Source organism: Synchiropus splendidus, chromosome 16 (genome assembly GCF_027744825.2).
Source record: "Synchiropus splendidus isolate RoL2022-P1 chromosome 16, RoL_Sspl_1.0, whole genome shotgun sequence".
NCBI classification, from domain to species: domain Eukaryota; kingdom Metazoa; phylum Chordata; class Actinopteri; order Syngnathiformes; family Callionymidae; genus Synchiropus; species Synchiropus splendidus.
Window position 1 is genome coordinate 8716170 of NC_071349.1, and position 25539 is coordinate 8741708.

At 43.1% G+C, this 25539-nt stretch overlaps 1 protein-coding gene across 11 annotated transcripts in view; it reads left to right on the plus strand.

Moving 5' to 3' along the window:
• The window catches only part of tnika (TRAF2 and NCK interacting kinase a), a 54907-nt gene that overhangs the window by 25150 nt on the left and 4218 nt on the right, over positions 1-25539 (plus strand). Inside the window, exons 3-31 of one of the 11 annotated variants that reach the window (XM_053844726.1) lie at positions 4256-4312; positions 5083-5208; positions 5604-5714; positions 6516-6606; positions 8216-8346; positions 8413-8467; positions 9061-9139; positions 9361-9536; positions 11101-11167; positions 11390-11588; positions 12699-12815; positions 13655-13741; positions 14221-14421; positions 16421-16951; positions 18937-19098; positions 19631-19897; positions 20231-20331; positions 20488-20603; positions 20727-20821; positions 21347-21370; positions 22355-22423; positions 22992-23098; positions 23647-23749; positions 23816-23953; positions 24169-24268; positions 24341-24511; positions 24586-24729; positions 25009-25143; positions 25315-25415. In XM_053844726.1, the coding sequence (XP_053700701.1) occupies positions 4256-4312; positions 5083-5208; positions 5604-5714; positions 6516-6606; positions 8216-8346; positions 8413-8467; positions 9061-9139; positions 9361-9536; positions 11101-11167; positions 11390-11588; positions 12699-12815; positions 13655-13741; positions 14221-14421; positions 16421-16951; positions 18937-19098; positions 19631-19897; positions 20231-20331; positions 20488-20603; positions 20727-20821; positions 21347-21370; positions 22355-22423; positions 22992-23098; positions 23647-23749; positions 23816-23953; positions 24169-24268; positions 24341-24511; positions 24586-24729; positions 25009-25143; positions 25315-25415 (3861 nt within the window). The remainder of the gene's footprint in view (positions 1-4255; positions 4313-5082; positions 5209-5603; positions 5715-6515; positions 6607-8215; positions 8347-8412; positions 8468-9060; positions 9140-9360; positions 9537-11100; positions 11168-11389; positions 11589-12698; positions 12816-13654; positions 13742-14220; positions 14422-16420; positions 16952-18936; positions 19099-19630; positions 19898-20230; positions 20332-20487; positions 20604-20726; positions 20822-21346; positions 21371-22354; positions 22424-22991; positions 23099-23646; positions 23750-23815; positions 23954-24168; positions 24269-24340; positions 24512-24585; positions 24730-25008; positions 25144-25314; positions 25416-25539) is intronic. The other 10 variants (XM_053844727.1, XM_053844728.1, XM_053844729.1 and 7 more) reach the window with 10 other exon arrangements.

The following is a 25539-nucleotide window of genomic DNA, read 5'->3' on the forward strand; positions in this document are numbered from 1 at the left end:
GGATCTTAATTAATTTTGCGTTATCCGCTTAAATACTCTATAATCGACAGAAAATAGATCATCAAAAATACATAATGTGTTAATGTAAAGCTGAATGAATGGATAATTATGTGGATACTTTGGAGGAATGAGCTTATTAGACGGGGTTAAAGAACGATGGATTTAACCTGCCGCGCCCTCTTACGGCGGCATGGAATTCATCGGCACATAGAAATGTAGTGCTTTGTGGTTGTGTGCCTTTGTTGTGCCACAGCGGGTGAAATGCTCTTTTGATTTGAAGCAACATTCAGGACCATGTCACTTCTGGAGCCCTCTGAAGACACATCAGCAGACAGCGAGTCCTCGGCTCATGTCCTATTTGCTAGTGGAGCTCGGAGCTGAATGTTGTTTTGCAGGCATTAGTGTTCAGCTCAGTCATCATCACGGAGAATCCGCATTTTACAGACTGCTAGTCGAACTTGTGAGGCATGAGAGAGGCAGAAAACACAAAGAGGCAGCGGGAGCAGGAGTCAGCGAGTCGTGGAGAGGCACTCCATGGCAGAAAAAAGGAAATTGGTGCGAGTTTAGAGGGTCAGAGGGAATGTACAGCATAACAGTGAGAGAAACAGATTTAGGTCATTGCCAGAGCAGTAATGAGTGGAGGAAGGGATGGAAATGCTTGTGAAGCTAAAAGCTCTTTGTTATGAATAGTTTAGCTTGGGGAGAGAGTGGGATGGCCTTTTTTTCCTCATGGTTTTACCATAAAAAACGCTGTGAAAAACATGAATTCAGGATTCAACTTCCAACTTGAACTAGTTTGCGGTCCATCATTGTGCTTTGGAAGCACTGTGGTTTAACGGTTGTAGCTCCCCCTGTGTTCATTTTCTGTTTAATATTCAGGTTTTATAATAAAAAAGCAATATTCCTTTTTATTTGTCTTGAGTTATCAGTGCTGTACTCATAAAGGAAAGGAATGAGGTGTCTGTTGTGGCATGGGGAGCATTTCATATTAAACACACGGCAAAAATAGCTCATATATGTTAATTTCTCATTGTTTATTTAACCTGCACTGTTGCGACATTTTAGAAGCTACACTCAGTGCTTCCTTTTTTGTACTCCGATGTGTAAAGAAGCCTTTTGTTTCATGTCTTCCTGAGAGAATTCCTCCCTATGACTCACGAGTGTCTCCTTCAGATACATGGGCTTGTTGCATTGCTTTCGTCAGCCTCTCAAAGGTGAGACTTTTTTGCTCAAATTTGATCTGATTGAAATGCGTGAAACAGAGAGGTGCATCACAACAGTGTTCCTTCCTGTGTTTTGTCGCGATTGCTCTGTGTGTTTGTGTCCATGACAAATCTTAAATTATTGGTTGATCTTAATGTTTAAAAATTTGCATTTTTACATATTTATAATTAAATTTTGCTCTGTAGACTGTTAATTAATAAAACACATTTTATTTTGAAGTAGAACAAATATCATGAATAATCATGATTAATAATTTGCGATGGCGTTTTCCTGCCTGATACTGACTGACAATTTATTAAAATTTTTTTATATTTATTTATTTTGTGACAGCACCAGGAAGATATTGACGTTTTTCCCCTGGCAACACATTTTAAATAAACAAACAAATCAAATAAGCACTGCTTCAGTATTTGTAATTTCTCCTGTTATAATATTACATAAGAGTATCTTTAAAAAAGGAAATGCATTTAATTTTGCCACCATTAATATTATACATGTGTGAATATTTGTCTGTTGGGATAACCTCCAACAAGGTTTATTTTTCCTTAATCTAATAACCGCAGTCCGATCCTGTCAGATTTATAATATGAAAATGAGTGATGATAATGATGATATGACCTGTGGTGAGTGACTGTTGTGAGTGGCAAGAATCTTCCCTCTTCATCGAGGACGTCCAATAGCCATCCGTCATGTCCTCTCTCTTTCACGCACAATTTCTTCCTGCGTGGGTGTTTGGTCGAGCTTTTGGTGAGTGTGAAAGACTGGATGTCGCTTGGTGTGTCTAAGATCTAGTCGCTGTAATTCTTTTGTTGGACCCAACAAAGCCCGTCCTTGTGCTTCAGGAATGGGGCCAGTCTGATCCTAATGAGAAATTCCTTCTCAATCTTTCCAGCCACATACTGAATGAGAATGTTTTGCGGGTTGTGTGTGCAAGGAACAAAAAGGAAAAGTGATTGCGGTATTAAACAGTCTGAGGGACCTCTGTCCCCAAAGAAGGTTACAAAATGGCTAATCATGATCAATCCTTGCTACTGGACTTTAATCACTGAGTTTAGCTCCGTATCATCACATTAACATAAAAGATGTAAGAGTTTAATTCGGTGCTTCAGTCTCAGTTGGCTCAAGTGTCCAAGGACGGGGTGGAAGGATCACGCTTGGCACATTTGAGGTGGCTTGGCAGCACTGAGTACACTTCACCCTCCTTTATAAGTTGTTGGTTTTCCTTCTACTCAACTGATGAACACGCTGGTATCTGGCCCACAAATCCATAGGATGGATCGACTGATGCACCCAAATGATCTGACGGATATTGAAGGGCTTATGTCTGTGCCTCCTGCCTAACATCCATCATATACTCCAAGGTGTGTTGGGCACCTGCAAGGGCTTTTCTGGACAGATTAAGTGAAGCGTATGCAGCCATATCTGATTCTGTTTATTGATAGGAATTTCAAAGAGACTTCACACAGTAGTTTACATCCTCAGCCTCTTGTTTTGACATCAGTCACTTCCTTGTGGTCTGTAGCCATTGCACAAGAGAACATTATGTTCACTTTTTTTGTTAAAACTGTTCATGCCTCAACTGCTAAGACCTAATTCCCAGACGACAACAAACTAATTGTTCCGCGCATTCTGCACAGATGAAGGTAATTCAGTGGCTGGTTTGGGTCTTAGGATTTCTACTGCTGTTAGATTTAAATGACTGTTCACCTGCTCTGGTTTGTCTTATTTAAAACCCTGCTTTAAGATCGGGTGATTTAGTGAGAATCCCTGTTTTTGTAGTACGTGGAAATGTTTTTGTTTTTGTCTTTTGTATTAATGAAGGTGTTCCTTCTTCTGCTTAGTGAACAATGAAACATTGCGTGCGTTCACATCGCGTGGGTTCAAGCCCAGCATGGAACGTCAACATTATCTAACTAATACAGCAGAATCTGAAGACATTGTGCATTTGTGGCTTTTAAAGTACATGAGCCATGATGTTTGATGGATGTGCTACACTAGAATCAAATATTAAACACAATAGACCTGAGCTGAATTGTGTTTTGAGTTTTCAGTGGAATGCGTTTGCTTGAAATAACGGCTCTTGCATTGCAATCCATTTCTGTACTTACAGTATCACATTATATGGCTCTATATCATGTCATATCAACACAGTGGGATATGTGTCACCAGGCCGCTGCCAATGCACTGCCCTCTAATGAGGAATAGAGACAGGAACATTTTTCTGTAGCGGATGGTCTGGGAGTTGTTTCCATGGTTCTAGTCGTTGCTATTCGGGTGACAGCTTGTTGTGCGTGCTTGTCGTGTTGTCTGGGAGCGCCTCATACGGGAGGGGGTTAATGGACCAGTGGTGTGGAGTCAGGGAAGTAAAGGTGGAGAACATTGGTGACTATGATTGGATCCAACACATTGTTTTGTGAAACAATGCAATGTACCATTTTGGAATGCACAGGATCATTTAGGTGTGCTGGTGTGCCTGAAGAGTAGGAAAAAATGGGGCATCCTGCCTTAAAGTAGGGTTGTCAAATGTACAGTTCCTGCGAGCTGAAAGCCTGATGCCAATAGCTGGACCCAGACTTGCGTCATATTGTGTGAGTCTGCTTTTACAATTGAACTCTGCAGGGTGCCAACATAGTGATTGCGTTGCTTTCTGAAGCACTGTGTAGAATCTTCACATTTCTCTCATCGATCCGCCGATGGATTCTTTCTTTCTTCATCCTCCGGCTGTCAATCATGTGTTGGTCAAAACCGTGACTGATACTGCTGGTGCCCCAGAGAACAGATAACGTTTTCCCAGACTTGCTTAAGGCCAACTTTTCCGTTGATCTGTAGACATTACCTGGATTATGTGTTATCACGTGGATTGATTTTTGTGGCTCCTTTTTTTGTTATATTTTAATGCTGTTGGTGCTGACCTGAACGTTCCTTTGGTTTTGAAGGCTTCTGCCCAGTTCTGTAGCCATGTACTATTGTCATATGTCCTGCTGTTCTGACCTGAGCACACAAGTGATGTTCCCCTGTTCTTCCTTCTCAGGGTCGCCATGTCAAGACGGGGCAGCTGGCAGCCATCAAAGTCATGGATGTCACCGGGGTAAGACACACTCACACATCAAAACAGTACATTTATTTATGAAAACAAACCACCTCCTGCGGTTACAACACTGTCCTCCAAGTTATCTAATTAGGAGTGATGAGCTGGTGAGTGTTTGATGTCGCGGAGAGGAAACGAGGACAAGCCCATCGCCATGGTAATGTTAGCTGGAGGTGTGAGGACGCCCGTGATGTCTCTGGCGTGTCTTTAGAGGGAACCTCAGCTATATTTAGAGATGTTCTTCAGCCTGTCGGCGCTCGGCTGCCAGCAGAACTGTAACAAAGAGACTCATGAATGAATGCATAAAAGAATAAATGAATGAAAATGGGCATGAATGGTCAAGAGAGAAGAGCAGAATAAATATTCCTAACTATGATTGATATGAAGTCGTGTGCACAGTGGCTGTGCGCTGTGTCTTTAGTGAGGTGAGCAGGACTTCACCTCCTGCACACGCTGTCGTGCAGCACAATATATATATATATATATATATATATATATATATATATATATATATATATATATATATATATATTGTTTAATCATAATCATAGTGTGAAAAGCAATGTTGTCTTCATGAATTAAGTGCTTTGTAAAATATTATTGCTTTTGACTTCATAATATTGTACATTAAATGTGAAGATTTGGATGCTTAGCACACTATTATGACCAGGATTGTGACTTGGTACGGCGATAATACTGTTGTTAACTGAATCCTATATTTATGGCATGAATGAAACTGAGTTGCGCCATGTGTTTTATGTTCCCTCCAGGACGAGGAAGAGGAGATCAAAGCTGAAATCAACATGCTGAAGAAGTACAGCCATCATCGCAACATTGCTACCTACTATGGAGCGTTCATCAAGAAAAATCCTCCGGGCATTGATGATCAGCTTTGGGTGCGAAAGTATTCATGTGTTATTATGTGCTGTTATGTCTTATCAACTTCAGTGTTAGGTTAACGCTCACCCCCAAGTTTTCCAGTCCCAGTCTTCAAAAGTGACTTTTGCGTCCTATGATGGTGGTGATGACAGCGTTCTGAGTTGCATGTTGATGCATCGGTGTATCAATGGAGTGAAAGTTTTACTTTCCTGTGTAACATTCCACACTGGGGAGTTGAGATGTGCACCAAAAATGGTGGGTCTGTAGGTTCCATGTTAGCATGTCGCCTATACATAAAAAAAGCTGTTTTTTTTTTTTTTTTTTTTTTTTTTAGATACGCTTTCTTGTCTGGGTCTTATTGTGACAGTTTCTTTCTCTGCAACAGTTAATAACCAGCCCTGTTTGTGTCTAGCTGGTCATGGAGTTCTGTGGCGCGGGGTCAGTGACAGACTTGATCAAGAACACCAAGGGCAACTCGCTGAAGGAGGAGTGGACTGCTTACATCTGCCGAGAGATTCTCAGGGTAAGAGTGAGCGCGAGAGTGGGATACGCAAGGCTGAAGCTTTTCAACTTGATCGTCTGCATCATTGTGTTCTCGGAGTTAGAATCATTTTAATCCCACAGGTAGTTATGCAAGTTGCACTTCTTCTGTTGCTTCCCAGTCGTCCCAGACGCCTGACATTGTGGCTGCTTCTGCTTCTTCCACCAAATCAGAATGAAATTCAGAAATGTATCACTGCTTCACATTGGGGACTATTGTTTTCCTGGGAAGCATATGTGACTGTTTAATTTAGTATTACTACTTAAAAATAAAAGTAGATTATTAAAATTCTCGTATCTTTGTAATGTCACTTGGACAATCGTTTTTGAAGTAAAGAAAACACCAAACAGCACAGTAGTTGCCCTGAATATTTCAAAGTAAAATACACAGGAGAAGAGGAAGAGAACTCAGCCCTGGACCTTTGTCCAAAATAAGAAACCCACAAGTATTAAACGCACCCAAAACCCATGTAGACTGAGAGGCAGAAGCCCAAATAACGCTTGCCTAGATATTTACGAGAATCTGACCTACATAACAAGTGTTCCAGTGAAGAGGGACTCACCTTTCCACTAGCTACATTTCCTTGGGTGAGTCTGGTTCTCCCCAGATGTGTCCTGCAGTTAGGCCATTGGAGTGGATGGCAACACAAGGTCTAATCTACATATTAAATTCTGCTACAACAGTGAGCTATTTTTGGCTAGCGAGCCCCGCTGTTATTGTTGTGGACAAACTTGTCCAGCTCATGCTGTTGTCGTCCTTGATGGTGTGTCTCACTGTCTGCAGGGTCTGACTCATCTCCATCAGCACAAGGTCATCCACCGAGATATCAAGGGACAGAACGTCCTGCTGACTGAGAACGCTGAGGTCAAACTGGGTCAGTCTCCCATCCAAACTTGAGGATTGTGTGGACAGTATGATGTTTCTGTGTGTCAATGCGCGTGGGCTTGTTTATCTTTGTGGGGACATTTGTCTGGCTCCCACGGGTTAAGCCTCAATTTGAAGATGAAGACATCAAAATAACTGGGTCATTATGATTGGGTGTAAGTTTGGTTCTGGTTAAAGTTAGCCGTGTGTTTTTGATGGTTAGGTTTAGGGTGAGAGGCTGGGAAAAGCATTATGTCATGAGAAACCTCACAATGTCCCCACAAGGATAGAAATATAAGTGTGCGTGTGTGTGCAGACTTTTGTGCTGAATAAAGCATATCCGTCTCTCTGATGCTCTGTTGATGTCTATGATGCTCAAGAAAGGACACTCGCCCAGATCAACGCCTAGTCAAGTCATGTGTGTTGAGTGTGTGAGCTTCTGATGCTGCCTTGTTTCTGTCGACTCAGAGCTGTGTATCCTCTGGAGACAGATATGAATAAACATGTCACAAAGCAACTGCTTTATTGTGCCTTTATAGTCCAATATCAGATTAAATATTGAGATTAATTGGTGTCTCAAATGTGATGCAAATGCCATTTGTGTTTTCACTGGGATAACTTGAGTTAGAGGATGAATGGATGACGTTCATCCTGCACTGATGTTACAGCACTATGTTTTATTCTAGTGTATTTATTTTGTAGCTTAACAACTTTGAGCTTCTGATGGAACTCAGTGTTTTATTAAGATCTTCAAGTCGATGCATTACTAGACCTTTAACACCCGGGTGTTTGCCAGAGATGCATTTTCTCGATCCATATCTATTGATTTTATGACAGAACATGCACATGATGGTGTCATAAATAGACCGACTCCTCTTTAAATTCAAACACTGAGTCTTATGTCATCGTAGTATTCACCTGAAACAAATGTAGTTGTGGTTGAACAGCAAGAGACTCTCCTTGAGACACACACACACACACACATACAGATCAATTTATCTTTTTTTTTCAGAAATTATCTTAGCATTTTGTGACATTTCCATAGCTTGTCTTTCATGGTAATTGTCATAGTCAACATATCTACATTAGTCTACTTTAATTTTAAATTCAACCATTCTGCATCAAATGAACTGTAAGGCTGGATTTGGCTCGCGGGGCTTATGTTAATATTGCATGTCCTAAAGACCCAGTAGTTAAGTTCCTAACAAACACATTTTAAACTGACAGTATCTTGCACATGTGATGTAATTGTGCCGTCATACCGGTATTTTGTGTGACGTCTAGTCATCGTTCGACAGACTGCCGGGTGCGGACTTGGACTCTACTGCCTGACTAGACTCAATTCCATTAAGCTTTGTCTACTTTCTGTCCTGCTGCATTGAGTTGTGGATATTTTATTAACCGCTTTGTCACCTCAGTGTTCAAACACCAGAGCTGCTTGTTGTTGTAGAATTTGTTTTCTGTCCAGTAGTAGTCATTTTGCGACAGTTAATAGGGCTTTGCTATCGCTCCTGTCTTCATGTGATTTACTGTGTTTGTGTTGAAGTGGGAGCAGCCTGTTTCTTTTTTTGTTTATTTTCTATTTGTTCATTGATTTGTATTTTTTATTAACCCTGCAGTGGACTTTGGGGTGTCGGCCCAGTTGGACCGGACTGTCGGAAGGAGAAACACATTCATCGGCACGCCCTATTGGATGGCGCCTGAAGTCATTGCCTGCGATGAGAATCCTGATGCCACTTATGACTTTAAGGTGCGAAAGAATTTATGCTTATTTTCCTGTGACTTTGTCTGACCTGTCCGTGTTGTTTTTCTGCAGAGTGACTTGTGGTCGTTGGGGATCACTGCAATAGAAATGGCAGAAGGAGCTCCACGTAAGTGACAGCCAGGAAATCGTATGACTTCGATATGTTTATTACTTTAGTATAATTAATTGTTAAGTGATTTGTTACTTAGATAGCTAGTTTGGGAGTGCTATGTTGAGACTGTCAGTGAAGAGTCCACCCAGCTGCTCAGTCCTACACAGACCAGCTACATTCTTCTTTCTATTAACTGGCAGAAAAACCTAATATCAAAAGTCCTGTTGTTTTCAAATAAGTGAAATAGTTCAAATTTAGTACACTAGTTTGCATGTTTTTCTCATTGTAGAGTTATTGCCTGTCTTAAAGTAAAAAAGTCCACATTTTTTTGTCTTTTTTTGTGTGTTTAATTCATTCGCGGCACATTTTTTAAACAACAATTACAGGCATAAAATCCAAATAAACTAAAAATAAAATAAAGCAAATAAAAAATAAAATAAATCTGTTGTGGTTATCCACACCTCTATTATGACTCCTGGGTTAAATCAGAAACATATTTATAGGTACAACTAGCTTTGTTGATTGCTGAGCTTTGACTAAATGTTGTGATATTTTTCTGGAAATACTTGTATACCTCTGCTGACTGGCTCAAACTGGCCTCTCTGCAGCTCTCTGCGACATGCATCCAATGAGAGCTCTCTTCCTCATCCCACGCAACCCGGCCCCCAGACTCAAGTCAAAGAAATGGTAAGTGTTCCTGTGACTCCAGCGTGCAGTTACTGATGATAAAACAATGCTTTTTCATCTATGCTTTTTGATCACTGTACATCAGTTTAGAACCAACCAAAGAGAATACAGTTTAATGAATATTCATGGATAAGACACACTTCTGTCATGTGTGTCACCGATATCTTTGACTAATATATTTGAAGAGCTGTCTGTCATGAGAGTGTGTTCTGTGTGTTCAGGTCAAAGAAGTTCCAGTCGTTCATAGACAGCTGTCTGATAAAGAGCCACAGTCAGAGACCCAGCACTGAGCAGCTCCTCAAACACCCCTTCATCAGGGACCTGCCCAATGAGAGGCAGGTCCGAATCCAGTTGAAGGACCATATCGATCGCACAAAGAAGAAGCGAGGAGAGAGAGGTGAGGGAACATGTACCGGCTATTGTACTTAATATTTAGAGTGTATTTATACGCTGAGATCTGAGGTGGTCCTCACATTTTTGCCAGAGTAACAGTTTAAATAAAGTTTTAATATAATGGGGTCTATTCGTTTTCTACTAACCTATACATGTCTGAACATCATTGAGAAGTCGTGTTTGAAAATAAGTTTTGTTGAAGTGGTGCTCAAGAGCTGCTCGAGGATTTTTAAGATAAGACCAATGTTTGCTCTGAAAAAAAGAAGGTTCGATCTGATAAGTGCCTATCGAGGCCTGCATTTTAATGAGTTTTTTATTCCTGATCTGATAACGTGGGGTTCACTAAATTACCAAATTCATTTAATTTAAAATTCATTTAAGTGTCAGGGGCGCTTCTTATATCAGAGGTTTTGGGTGCTGAGCAGCTGCTGTCTTTTTAAAATTTAACACAAGTTTGGAGCATCATTTGAGGCCCGGCAAGTCATTTAAATGCTGAGCTGTGGCAAAAACTGAAAGTGAGTGTCAAAAATTGAGCATAATTGAACATAAGTTTACTGAAATAAGCACATCTGAGTCACATCGTGTAAATGGAAACCGCCTAACGTCAGAGAGACGTGATGGTGTCATGATTTGATTTGGGTATTGAGAAACAGTTGCATATGTTTGTTATTTGTTATTATTATTGACACTATGAGTAGACTCCAAGTTGGCCTGAGTGAGTGTCGTTTCATCTGCGCCTCCTGCCTTCCCAATAAACCAGCCAATGAGGAGCTGAAATTCCTGTGAGTGGGGGGAGCAGAGGAATGGGAATGAGAGAAAATAGTCCGAAATATTATATCTCCCCTTAAGATATGTCAGACAATCCATGTATATTGCTATATTTTTTAAATTTTTAAACATTTAGTTCTTAATTTTGTTTGTTTTGGCTGGGGTTTTTGGGTAGTTTTTTTACATGCAGAATACAAAAATGTCTGTCTATGTTCTACCATATCAATGTTATGTTATGAGCTGCAATATTTCACTCACTCATTTTTGTAGAGTGATGCTTAATTTTGAACATGAATATATTGCCCACACACCCAGACGGTTGTTAGATTTGTTTCTTTTGACAGTGCAACTGTTTTTTGTTTTATTGACTTAAGTGAGTAAATATTAATTGTACTTCTTCATTAACCCCTTGTATGGACTGGTGCTGCTTCTGCCCTTTGAAATCTATATGAATTTATTGAGTCTGACTTAGTTTAATAGCAGTCCTTTTTCCTTCATCTTAAGCTGAGTCAAAAGTGAAAACAGTGGCAGTCATCTGTTTTCCAAAATACTGCTGTATTCAAAACTGAGCTGGAATAGCACGACTGCCGCGGGAGGAAATGCAGCTGGGCAGATGCAGTGATTTACAGACTGTCATTGTTGAGACAGCAACTTTCTGCTGTTAACATTTCTGTCACATTCAAAGGCCCTGGGGATCTGGAGAGCCGGGTGAGCTCTCGCTATAAATAGCAGGGACAATATTAAATGTGAACTCGTTCAGGCTCCTTGTAATCCTTTTTGTCTTCCCGATTGTCCGTCAGATGAAACTGAGTACGAGTACAGTGGAAGTGAGGAGGAGGATGAAGAAAGAGACATGGGAGAACCAAGGTCAGTCTGACGCTTTAATAGCTGTTTCTTTTTATTATTTTTAATGTTGTCTACCAAGACATGTTTGTCACTCACTGCCCTTAAAATATTCAAGGAAATGTACAATGAAAATGTTTCACAAAAATCTCAAATAACTAAACTACAAATGATCTACAATTCTATGATCTTCATGTGAAAACCTTCTGCTTTATGAAAATAAAATATAGATTTATTGTTTTTCAGCTCTATCATCAACATCCCTGGGGAGTCCACCCTGAGGCGGGACTTCCTGCGCCTCCAGCTGGCCAATAAGGAGCGTTCAGAGGCGCAACGCCGGCAGCAACTGGAGCAACAGCAGAACGAGGAGCACAAGCGCCTGTTGTTGGCCGAGAGACAGAAACGCATCGAGGAGCAGAAGGAGCAAAGACGGCGCCTGGAGGAGGTTAGTGTTTGGAGATCTGATGATGGGGGCTTCAGACGTGACCTTTGCCCTTGTTTTTCTTTGGCTGGTTGCGCTCTGGTGTTTAAAATCAACTCAATTAAACTCATTTTAATGAGCATAAATCCTGTTTATTGACTTGAAAGAGTCAGAAGTTTTAAAACAAGTGACATTCCTTAATGAAGAGATTTAGGATGCGGACATGAGAATTACAGGGTTCCATGAACCCATCGCTCAAGTACCGTAAGACACAGTTTCTGCACCTTAAATCTGTACATGGTACTGTGAAAAGTAATGGTTTTCTACTGTGCAACTACATGGAGAACACTTCCATCGCTCCTGGCTTTCAATCCCACAGTATCCCACGAAAATGATTTGAGCCTCAGGAGTGACACGTCTAACTTCACTCCTTGCCCAAACTGCTTTAGGTCCTCTTACTTATCCAGCCTTTGCTAGTTCACATTTAAACTGGACTGACATCAAAAACACTACTTATTAGAGGAAATTCTCACTGATAACTGATAACAGTTCCTTGTCCTCAAATAATTCAAAACTTGACTAAACAGACTTGATATCAAATATTTGGACTGGGATTTTGATAGTGTTGTGATGGACACCTCCTAACCTGAGGCAGAGTCCAGACCAAGACAAATAAGGGCGACAGAGACTCAACTGAAGATGTTTATTTCAATGATAGCATTTCAGTTCTTGAGTTCCGTGAAATATTGCTATCCTTTCCCAATGATTGGACGTGCTGTGCATCAGAATAATTTCTTCTTCAGTGCTCTGGTGGATGATTGCGTTCTGCTGTGGACGGTCCGGGCGCTGACAACTGTGTCCATCTCATAATTCCCGTGAGCAGGCTCACAGTCTTTAGTCTGTAATCTGTAATGGACTCCCAACAGAGCTTTCTCTCCAGCGCTGAGCCGAGCACCATAACTGAGCCTCACTGACCTGCCAGTTTTGGGCCAAGTGGCTCTCTCAGCCAACTGTAGTACCACAATTCAATCTTGCATCGTGAAGTGAAATCCACTGGAGGACGTGAAGTATTCAATAAAAGAGCACCATAACAAACCGTTGAACTTCTCTGTACTTCCTCTGTTGTCACCACAGCAGCAATTACGAGAGCGCGAACTCAGGAAGCAGCATGAGCGGGAACAGAGGCGGCGCTACGAGGAAATGGAACAGCTCCGTAGAGAGGAGGAGAGACGGCATGCGGAGAGAGAGCAGGTTTGTGCCTTCAGTTTTTAAGGCACAGTGGTGGACTGATGTTGTGAGTTAATTCTGCCAGGATTTACCTTGAAAATATAGAAGTCAGTGGATATAGAAAAGTCCTGGAAAATGTCACCAATGTTATTGCCGTGATGTGACTCCTGATACCCTTTTACTCAATTCCGCAGCTTGTGAGACACCAAGATCTGTTTTTTTTATTTTCAACATGTTTTTGATAAAACGGTTTCACATTTATTTATCATATTATTATGTTATGGAGAAGGTGTTCTCTCCACAGATGTTTCACTGACAGTTACCATCAAGTTTACAACAAAAAAATATATTCAGGAATATTGCCGAAATTTGCAATAAATGTAACTACTCAGTGAATAAAATGACCAGTAAGAAATCTGCGTTTCACTGTCACCTTCCCAGAAAATGCATATAGAGTTGGGAACTTAAGTATTATGAGACAAAAGTATTAAGTGGCGGACCGCTGTAATGGTATATTGAGCTTTGATCGTCTTTCCTGTGCATTTTTGAAGTTTAAAACTTCAAATGAATCTCCTATAATACACCATTACAAAAAGAAACTTTGATGCAACATCTTTTCCCTTATAGAGTCTCACTTTATTGCTCCCTGACTGCATATTTTAAAAGAGCTCCTATTTTCCCTCAGACTGTTCAGAAAGACCATCCTTCCTTTCTCACGTCTATATCTCACCTCCATCGCAGTAATCTCAGAGGATTATCTTTCTCTATTTCTTTCTTCCTGCCCTCGCCTGTAATCTGATGTTCACGTTTCCTGTCATTTCTCTCTATCTGCTGCTCTCTCTTTGTGCTGTCATGCCGCTCAGGAGTATATCCGTAGACAGCTGGAGGAGGAACAGCGGCAGTTAGAGATTCTCCAGCAGCAGCTACTGCAGGAGCAGGCGTTACTGCTGGTAACTGAAGCCTGTTTGAGTGTCCAGCCCCGCTGTGCTGTGCCCCCCCCCCCACATCACTGCATGAGTTTATTTGGAATCTGAAGAATGCTTTAAAATGAAATCCTTGTTTTGGATTGGGATTAGTAAACTGGAGCATTCTTCATTTTCCCCGTCTGTATGAAGCGTTGTATAGCGTATAACTATGTTATACTACATGACATGAATAATGGACCAACAAATTACAGCCTGTTTGATCAAAAACAAAAAGTTATCCATGGTGTCGTGTTCTGTTGTAGCATGTTTCACAATGTGTGACCACGTTTAGGGGCAGATTTTGTTAAGATTTGCACAAGCCACAGAGCATTCAAAAACATGTCTCGGATGTTGCTGCAGCTGCGGCCTTATAAATCTGCCTCTAAAATATTTGTCCCTCTCTTACCTCCATACTCGTGTCCATTTTCGTTCATTTGCCGAACTCTCTCCTCTCTTCCCTCCAGGAATACAAACGTAAACAGATTGAGGAGCAGCGGCAGGCGGAGCGGCTCCAGAGGCAGCTGCAGCAGGAGCGAGCCTACCTGGTGTCTCTACAACAACAGCAGCAGCAGCAGCAGCAGGAGGGAAGACAGGCGGAGAAGAAACCACTGTACCACTACAAAGATGTCATCAATCCTAATGACAAACCTGCTTGGGCTAAAGAGGTACGGGCATCACAGGAGAGCGGGAGTGGAGCTTGAGTCTCGATTTAAGATTCATGAGGTCACCAACTATTTGGCTTGTATCAGCAACAACAGCGCCTTTTTTTTTTTTTTTTGGCCTCCAATAGTTTCCTTTCAGGCATGCTGCAATGCCACTGTCGGGTCTAATCGTATTTCAGCCTGCACTTCTCCTATACATGCACGTGCATCATGAAGTGCGCCGCTGTATCCTTCCACTTCATGACCTTTCCGAGCTTGAGTATAATCACTGAATGCACGAGACTGTCCTCCTGCTGGAGAAACTTGAGCTAGAATCAGGCTCTAGTGTGACCTTAGTCTCCATCTAGCTATGCCTGTCGTGTTGCTCATCCTCCAGACGACGGCCTGTCTGTGTATCCACCACTGGAAATGTATCATTAAAACAGTTATTTTGTCACAAGCAGTGATTCACTGTCAGTGACACGAGCCGTTGCAGGCCAGACGCGGCGTGCTCTTCACTTCATGAGGTCAAATTGCATCTCTTCCCATCGTCACCAGACTCTTTTAGATGAACAAAACACAAGATTGTCTGCACAAGTTCATGGTCTTTTTATGAACTGTAATGGAGGTGTTTTCTCAACACTGTTTCCTGGGAAAATATATTGTCTACTCTTGACATCAATTTCACCTCTCCACCTGGCAAGAGGTTCAGGCTTTTTGAGACGCACTACACTCTTGAATTTCTGTGCTATTTTGAGTGGATCTTTGAGGGAAACACCAAGGATACAGCCATGTCTAGCAAGTCATGAATACAGCAACACCACGCCGCACCTGATTCATCTACAGGTTGATCAGTTTATGGTGCAGACCGAACAGTCTTATTCAGTAGAGTCATCAAAGTGCCATTTATTTGAATCGTAGTTGTGCTCAACAAAATGCATTTATATATTCGTCCACCAATTGTGAGTAGACAGTAAGTGGCTTAGAGGGAATATGGACTTGCCAGAATCTTCGTGACAAAAAGTGATGCCAATGTGTCGGTAACATAGGCGTCTTTTGGAGAATAGCAAAGGAAGTGTATTGGGTTTGACTTGACTGATGTCGACAGATTTATCTGAAACCTGTGGTAAAACTATAAAAGGCAGCCCAACAGCTAGTCGGTACTCTCATACTTTGCCATTACACACAGAGTAGTACTTTCAATACATGAGGCTGCATGACTCCACAACAATTATAACTTTGAAAAACAGAGTACAACTAAGTACTGAGTACAAACCCTTGCTGAGTCAATCACACCTGAACTATTTAAATAAGCATCATTCAAATTATTTTTGTGAGGTGAAACTGCCATTTAATCTCTATGAAGAGAAATACAGATAAACAATGACGTTTTTTTGGGGCGCCCGCCACTAATTCTCAGGCTTGAGTATATTTGGTGCCTCATTGTCCCATTCTTTGTGAAACAGTCGTCATGGCAGGTGTTTGAGAAGCTCTCTTGTGAACCGTCGAGGCACCCAGGAAGCTATAATCCAAATTCAAATTGTACTGCTGTCATTTATAAATGGGGAAAAAAAGCTCTTTAAGCTCTTCTTTGCAGGAAACTGGAAGCTTCACAAACCCATGACGCACCACTCTTCAGAACTGCTCAGTCTTTTTATATCGTAGAAGTCTGAAATAAAATTACTCTGCATGATAAGGGGTACAAAAAGGCAGGGCATTAACCTACATTTTACTGAAAACCTAAGACCTAAGCAGCTCAATGAATTATCCAGTCACTGAATTATAAAAACCTATCTGGCTGGCTGTCAGGATGGGAATGGAGCGCACGGAGCCTCTGGTGTTGGATGGCAGCCTAAACCGGGTCTTATCAGGTCTCTGGGTCAAAGTTTCATGGGAGTTGTCTTGTTTTGTTGTCTTGTTGTGTTTGAATGATGATTTCTTCACAGGATTGGGGTGATTATCTGGAGTATAATGTATATTGACTCCTATCATGATGGCTTGTTCACCCTCCCCCGACTCCTAGGTCCAGAAGCAGCAGCATGGTAACCTGCCCCGCCCCCACCTCCGCCATCACCAGTCATTCAACCAACCACCCTCATCCTCAGCCTCCCATGGCCAACCCAGAGCTCATGCTCCTAGGCGCACCCCATCCCACGCTACCAAGCTCCTCTCCTCTCACATCCCACAGATCTGTAGGGCTGTGGACCTTGGAGAAGCCTTAGATCCAGGCTTGAAGCAGGAAATAAGTCAGCAGGTTAGAGAGTTCAGGGCCAAGAAACTGAGTCAGAAAGGGCGCATTCCAGTGGCTGTCGTGGATCAGGCTCCGAGCCAGGGCCCCAGTAAACCACAGAAAGAATCCTCCAGCCAGGCAGCAGTTGTCCAGTCTAATCCGGGGGCCAAGCCGAATCCAGTGGTGCCCCACAGTCAGAAAGAGATCTCAAAGAGCAGACCTCTCTCTGCGCCCGTACCAGGGGCCAGCCAGATAAAAGCTCTCCAAACTCCTGCGGGGCAGGATCAGGAACCTAAGATTGCTGTCAACCTTCCTGCCAAAGTGGTTAGTGACTGTCTCCATGGCAGGCTGGGCTCAGGCTGCTGTAGAATAGACCTAGAGTTAGATACTCTTTTAGATACATCCTAGCTCTGTCAACCCTAGGTTGGCTTACACCTTCTCAAGGTACGTTCACACCAAACACAATCAAAGGCAATGGAAACTTGATGCACTGTCTATGACGCGACAAAGTTGCAGCTTTGGTGCATTTGGTTAGTGAAATAGAAGATAAGTGGATGGTGATTGTTGTTAATGTTTGTGACTCAACAAGCCTCTGAAGGTTCTGATGGACCGACAGAGACGTCGACGCCCACCACTTTTTTTGCTTTAATAAATATATATATATATATGTCCGAGGTCAGGACACAGACACAGACACAAGAGAAAGTTGCGCGTCATCAAGTGTCATCCAATTGTGTTTGTTGTGAACGTACAGTCAGAAAGATCCACTAAATCAAAACAAACCACCTCCTTTCCATAATCCAACTGCCTTCCTCTGTAGATTCCTAGGTAGGACTTTCCACACTTGTTATACTAATGATGTAAATCTCTTCCTTCATTTACACATGAAGCTGTCGTGTTTGGTTGTGTGCCTGTGTATTGTTATTCTGCAGGTTGGACCACCTAAACCTTCCAAAATATCTCTGTACACCTGACACTATAGACACTCGATGCAGTCCTGTACTGTGATCTCTGATAAGTTAACCAGTCCTTGTGTGGTATGTGTGTTTCTCATGGACTGACCGGGTCTGTTACTATGGTCATGATAGCATGTGGGTTTGTCTTCTGGTGCTGGACCACTGTCGGAGGTCAGTGTGTTTGGTGGCAAAAGTAGAGTTTAGCTCCAACCTCCAATTGAAGTGGAGATTAAAAGAATAGAAACAAGCTATCCTGCTTTGGATGAAGTAAAGTCCCCTACAGGCTCTGGTGTTGCCATGTAGATTTGCGAACCCTAACCTGCAAACCTGGCTAGTTAAAAGTGATGTGAACCCTAAAGTTGGTAGGACTTAAGTACTGACCCCTTAACTACCCGCATAGAAGCTTAACCCCATTACAAGCTTTGAAGTTTTTGGGTTTTTCTCTTCAGATGTCCCTTGTCTCCCTAACTTGCTAACTGTTGGGTTCCCCTTTTTTACTCCTAGTGAACTCACACAGTTGAAAGAGTTTTTTTTTCTGGTCATAAGCTTCTGAAGGTCAGTAATCCATGTGGAGTTCACACGCTGCAGTGGCTGATCATCGCCGGGCCCTCCTGGGTTACCTGGTGCTTGTGACAAGGTCCTCTGGAGAGTTGTTTGGCCGGTGTCTGGGTTGGAAATAAATGTGGAGCCGCTGGCAGCTTTCTTTCGCTGCTGAGCAGATGATCTGATTATCAGATTACACTGGCGAGAGGAACTCTCAGCGTTATTTAGTGCAAAATGCACATTCCAAATCTGACTTTTATTCTCAACGTCTATTGGCCAGAATCACATTTATTACTCACTGCATGGTGACTTCAAGCGTGAGAAGGCTCGACTGAAGAAGTCAGCGCTCAAGGTCGATTTGTTTTACTGTGATCTGAAAGAGCATCTTGATTTGAGCTGATGCCCAGCTGTCAGACATTTACCCTGCTCTATTTTCACCATGTTTGCTGGGCAGTACGACTGAAATTCTCATGGGAGAAAGTTGTGGTAAATTATTTATTTTTATTTTTTTTATTAGATGAGGAGTTTAAGTTGGGTTTATTCGAGACAAAATTGTTTGGGACATTATCATATTCAGCAGTGGGCCGTCACACATGGCAAATGACATGGCATGACCTTACCATTTATTTATTATATTTAGTCAAAAACAATGTCAGAAAGCAGAAAGATCGGTTCAGTTTATTGGAACTGCCCAGCACATGCGCTGATTTTTGTAGCAGGGTAAACATTGTCTGGTGGCTGCTGGGGTTTGTGTGGTTGCCGAGTGTTGCGTCATGTCTGTGAGTGACAGTTGTATGTGACCGTTCCCAGGTGGAGGAGCGCTCTAAGTTGAACAGACAGAGCTCTCCGGCACTCCAGCAAAAAGTTTCCAACCGCATCTCCGACCCCTCCCTCCCTCCCCGCTCAGAGTCCTTCAGCAGTGGAGGCATGCAGCCCGCCCGAACCCCACCCACCCATCCGATTGAATCACAGGTGTGTGTGTGTGTGTGTGCGCGCAACAGAGGTGTGTGGTTTGTCGAACGATAACTTCTTTTTCCAAGGCTGATGCTGAAAACCTCTGCAGTAATAATAATTTCCTCTTCTCTTTTCCTTCACACCTGTGGTGCCTTAATACGGTTTTCTGCCCTCTACTCAGGTCTGAGATCTGCAGTCATTTTCAATATATGAACAGGGACTCATTGAAAATGTAGTAGAAACGTTCTTCTTTTCTTCAGTGTATAATTTCAATATAAAATAACAAAACATTCTGTATAAATGAAGGATAAATAATGTATCAAAGCAATATTACATATTATTTAGTGTACACAACTGGCTAACAAAAAACACCACAGCCCATATGTAATAATTCCATATGTCAATAGCAGAAACTTAAATTGAAAAAATAAAATAAAAATATTGTTGTCAGTCCAATATGTGCTGGAGAAAATAACCTATGTTTTTGAAGAGTCTTGTGGGACTCCAGATGGCAGCTTTGTGACAGACTATCTCCTCTCTGCATCAACAGATGGCCCACCTGGTACCAGTGAAGACTCACTCCAGCTCAATGTCTGGGTCTCAGTCCCTGCAGGACCAGGCAGGCTCATCGATGATCGAGGGGGTCTCAGTGGGCTCCCCGCGTCCTGATATACCCCGGCAAAACTCTGATCCCACATCTGACAACCAGGGCCTCCAACAGGGCTTAGCTGGCAGGGAGGAGCGTGATCGGGAACGAGACAAGGACAAGGACCGGGACCGGACTGCCTGGCTAAGAGAGGAAGACCTCCCGCCGAAGGTGGGACAGATTCAAGGCTTCCTGGTTGAAATATAACTCCGTTGTCATTCTCAGATTATACCGGTAGATGGAGCTGTTTTCCAAGATAATAGGGCAAAGGCAATGCTTATGTTACTAGGGCCATAGTTATAGTTCAGCCTGTTCTCCAAAACTGTGACTCATCACTGACATTAAGAGGAGGAGAACGTGCTTCTCAAAAGTTCAAGGTCATGTCCTATAAGGTTCATTTTAGGGTTTTAAGAATATTTGAAGAACTGCGTGTATATAATTTGTTGTGTGATATACCTTGTTATATTACTTTCAAGTGTAAAATGTGTGCGTTTGTCCATCCAGGTCCCGCAGAGAACCACCTCAATCTCCCCGGCCATGGGCAGGAAAAACTCCCCCAATGGAGGAGTGGGCCCACGCACTGGGTCTCAACTCATTCGTTCAAGGTGAATCCTTCTTCATGTTGTGTAGTGCTGCTTTGAGGGCTCTGCTCTGAAGGTTGAGATGGACTTCGGCTGCAGCTGAGCCGCTGGCCGCTCATTGTTGTTTGAGGGTGATAACTAGGTGGAAGATTTCAAAGTTCATTCTACTGTTTCCCTCAGCAACCCAGACCTGCGTCGCTCTGAGCTGTCCCTGGATGCCATGCTGCAGAGAACCTCCTCCAACTCTTCCTCTTCCTCCTCACCATCATCTCAGGGAGGGTCGTCTGAAAGGAGAGGTAGGATATCTCTTCTAAAGTTGCTCCATCATGAGTCACATTTTCTCTACCAGGAGGGTTCATGACTAAGATTGGGGATAGTAACATGAAGATTGTAGACATTTTTTTTTTCTCCTCACACAGGTCAGACAAAGCAGGGATCTCCTCTCGGAGCCAATCAGGAGGTGAAGTCCAAGCAGGAGGAGGGACGAGAGTCGACTAGACCCAGCAGACCTGCAGTACGTACACACGCACCACCAACATTGACATCTGTTGTCCAACAAATGTATGTTTTGGATCAGAGGAATTCTGGGTGTTTTTTTTTCTTTTTAAGGGCTGAATTTATCTTCAATTTCATGTCAGTGTGAGGGACGTTCTTCTTGTGAGTCAAACGTAATGGTGTTTAAATGTATTTTAATCTCTGAGATCATGAGTGAAACACAATCTCTGTTAATATGTTTATGGAGTGACATAAACACAGAAAGGCAGGGGAGACTAAAACATGTCCATAGTCAGATTACACAGACTGATAGACGCTCATGTAGTCAGTGAACAGCACAACTGTGACGCACACTTCGGGCCGAAAAACTGCGCAAACGGAGGACCATACCTCCAAAAAAATGCACATAGTCTGCAGAAGAAACCATGGACTCAAAAAAAGCCTCATCTCTGGAGGTGCTCCTCGTGGGCTCTCCCTCTTTTCTCTGCCACTCATCTAGATCTCTCTCTCTCTGCCTCCTTGTCCTCCTCCTTCTGTTCTTCAGAGCTATAAGAAAGCCATAGATGAGGTTAGTGACACTCGCACACTTCCTTCCCTCCCCCTGCTCTTACTTTAGCTCCGCCTCCTCGCCTTGGCATGGCGGGGGTGAAGGCTTTGGCAAGCAAGGACTCACTTTTCCATTCGAATGATTCTACCAATGAAGGTTGCATGTATGCTTCTACACACACAACTGAGCGTGTGTCTGTGGTTGCAAGTTTGTGTGTAGACATGCATGTGATGCAGGTGTGTGGGACTTTTGGCTCATCTCTGAATATCTTCTCCTGTTTCTCTGTTGTCATTATGACTGGTCAGGAGGAGCTGGTAAGCCCACCGTGTTCGACGGCCCTTTAACCTGTCTGCATGATGTCGATTTAGCCTGGTAGAGGTGGGGCTGGGAGGGTCCGGGACTGGGGGCCAGTGGCATGGGGGTGACTGGTCGAGTGGACCGTCCAATCCTTTTTATTTCTGTCCTTTTCTCAATGAACCCGTGGTTTTATACCTGATGATTTTGGGAATAAAAGTGCTCATCTGTAAGATACAAAGAGTTTGAAATCCCCATTCCTGTCACAGCTAAATGCACGATGAGCACTCTTGTTCTGGGACACTGATGCTGATGGTTTATCCTTCTCTGTGTTCCCTTATATGTGTGACATCAGCCATAAGATTAGGACCATTTTTGCCTCCTTAAAAGAAGGTGTGGTGTGAAGCATCAAGGTCAAGGGTTCAGCGAGGGGAACCCGGTGAAGCGGCAGTGGTAGTTCGTCCAGTTCTTGGTAGGAAGCTCAATGTGGAAGAGCCTCCTTTTCAGTCCAGCCCTGATCCACCATGTTCTAATGAGTCGCTCTGTTGGATCACACCTGCTGCCCTCAGCAAGTCGCATAACCGAGCCACCGTTTTTTAGAAAGCTAATAAAAAGGCACTTGGTCATAATGTTATGGTTGATGTGTTTGGAAGTGCACAATGGAAATTGGTGTTTAAACATGCTGTGTGTCTCCTCTCTTGTCGTCTTCAGGACCTCAGTGCACTGGCCAAGGAGCTGCGCGAGTTAAGAGTGGAGGAAGGCAGCAGGCCTCCCGTCAAGGTGTGTCCAGATAGATTCCTTTAAAGGACAATATTGGTGGAATAAATACTCGTGTATAAAATACATCGGCCTATGCAGGTTTACCTGGCCTGGAATTTTCCTTGTAGGTTTCCTGAACGCGGCACAGTTCAGTTTATTATGTCAATCTTAATATTATCAAGTTTTGATATTTCATGTACGGAAACTTTGTAGGAAAATTCTCTTTAAAATTGAGATTGGTCATTACACATTGGAAAGCAAAGCGGCTTCTTAGTCCGCTTATTTGAGGTGCGCCCCATATTTTCCCGAGTCAAAGGTTGCACACCTTTTTGTTTTATCGACTCTTCAACGTCTGTATCCGGAAACTGGTACAGGAGGGTCTTCAAGGTCGCCCTTCCAGGTTGACATCCTAACTTAGCTGCTGCTACATGTTTGGGTCAGTCCGGTCCTTTAGAATGTTTGTGTGGAACTCACGGGAATTTCACCGTTCAGTGCAGCTGTTTACCGAAACATTGATGTAGTGTCACAGGGCTAATGTTTAGCATGTGACCCGGTCACTGATACCTAGCTTCCCTGTCTGCTCCTGAAGGTGACGGACTACTCGTCCTCCAGTGAAGAATCAGAGAGCAGCGATGAAGATGGAGAGACTGTGGGTCATGATGGCACTGTGGCTGTCAGCGACATCCCCCGCATCATGTGAGACCACCTCCTTTCCTTCACATTATCAATATTGTTCCACCACAAAAGCAGAAGCTTGTTGTCATCTCTTTTTATTTTGTGTGAAGTTCAGATCTACTCTTGTGTCTGACTACAAATCTGTTGCATGAGTCAAGACGCAAGTGAAATTACAGCAGTGTTTTTTGTTACTCTGTAAACAATGGCACTGATATGTTAAATGCTAAAATGCTAAAAAAGAAGCAACATATTCTATATATTTAATTTTATGTGTATGAAGTGTCTCAGACAAAGTGATGGTCATAAAGGGTCTAAAATTTGACCACCATGTGACATCCTCTCCCAGACAATGTGTTTTCAGCTTGTTTTGTTCTTTATTTTTACCAGTGTAACAGTTTGTTTACATGATACTTGCTGATGTTGTTTGGAACCCCCAACTGAATGACAGGCTGTGACCCAAATCATTGAAGAAAATTGAACTTAATTCATTTAAAATTTATTTAAGAAGACTCACTGGTGTGGTGGCCTTTAACTCATGTGTCTGTGTGTGTATGTGTGTGTGTTTGCAGGCCGGCAGTGCAGGGCAGCTCGGAGTCGTATGGAGGGCTGACTGAAGAATCCCTGGATGATGCCTACAACAACTCCAAAGATGGCACCCTGGTCATGAGAGAGGTGAACATACACACCTTACTTCTCCCACCTACCTTTTGCCAACTTGTCTCACGTCTGTGTTTGCAGGCGGAGGAGAGGCGTAGAGGCGACCACATCGAGAGCAATGGCTTCGGTAACCATGGCAACCTTCCAGACTTGGTGCAGCAGAGCAACTCTCCGTCAGCCACCCCGACAGCGCTGCAGAAACTGGGCGACATGTCCGAGGTCAGGACACAGACATGACCTTCTTTGACCTATAAAAACATTTTATTTTGTATTTTTAGTGCATAACTCATTCGATTAAGTCAAAGAATGTGTCCTTGTTTTCTATTTTTCCCATAAGTTCATTGATCCTGTTGAATTTGTTATGACCCAGCATTGACTTTTTCAACAAACCAGCAGCGATATTTCATTTTTATATTTCTGCCTCGGCACAACAGTTTGGTCTGGGGGGAACCAAAGCTTCCTTCACGCCCTTCGTGGACCCGCGGGTCTATCAAACGTCACCCAGCGGTAATGAGGACGAGGACTCTGCTGCAGGTGAGGCTTCAATAATTCAGCCATCGTCGAGTTGCTTCGCACTCTTCCTCACTGAATTTCTTCCTCATGCAGCCATGTTTGCCAACGAGCTTCTGAGGCAGGAGCAGGCGCGACTGAGCGAAGCCAGGAAGATCTCTGTGGTCAACGTGAACCCCACCAACATCAGACCTCACACCGACACGCCCGAGATCCGGAAGTACAAAAAGCGCTTCAACTCTGAGATCCTGTGTGCTGCTCTCTGGGGTAACTGCACATGATTCTCAGACCTGGACACGGTCGATTCTTGCTGTACCCCTAACACTCGGGCACATGTTCAGGGGTGAACCTGCTGGTGGGGACGGAGAACGGTCTGATGCTCCTCGACCGCAGCGGACAGGGCAAAGTCTATAACCTGATCACTCGCCGGCGATTTCTACAAATGGACGTCCTGGAGGGACTGAATGTCCTGGTCACTATCTCTGGTAGGTCAGACACAAGCAGTTGAAGTTAAGTTGTAGCCTGAATGAGCTGGAAAGGACTAGTTACAGAACAACTTGCCTTAGCATTTGCTGCTAAAGTGAACTTTTGATTTTAACTCGAGCATCACTGACACAGTTTATGACTAAGACAACATGAGAAAAATAAGTCCAACATCTAAACGACAGAAAGATTCCAAAGATGTGTGCTAGCTGTGGCCAGTAGGTGGCGCTGGAGATGTGTGTTCAGTGTCAGAAAATTGAAAATCCACTGTTAAATTTCAGGAAAGAAGAACAAACTGCGGGTCTATTACTTGTCATGGCTGCGGAACAGAATCCTGCACAACGACCCAGAAGTAGAGAAGAAGCAGGGCTGGATCACAGTCGGGGACCTGGAGGGATGCGTCCATTACAAAGTTGGTGAGTGGATGTCGGACGAGAGAAGCTCCATCTACCGGTGGAACACTTGTTTGCAAGCTCTTCAGTGTCCTGAGCTTGCTGTGTGCACAGTGATACACACATTTATAAACGGAGTGATCATTGCAGACACATTTCTGGACTGAAATAGAAGTTTATTTTTGTTGTTTCCAGTCAAATATGAAAGGATCAAGTTCTTGGTCATCGCTCTCAAGAACTCTGTGGAAATCTATGCATGGGCCCCCAAACCTTATCACAAGTTCATGGCTTTCAAGGTAACCCTTCCACTGGCCTTCATGTTCTGTGATACGCCGTGACTTAGAAGCCTGCTTTAAAACTGACCTAAATCACATCCATTTTGATGGAGATATTTGCTCACCAACGTCTTGAATGTGAGGG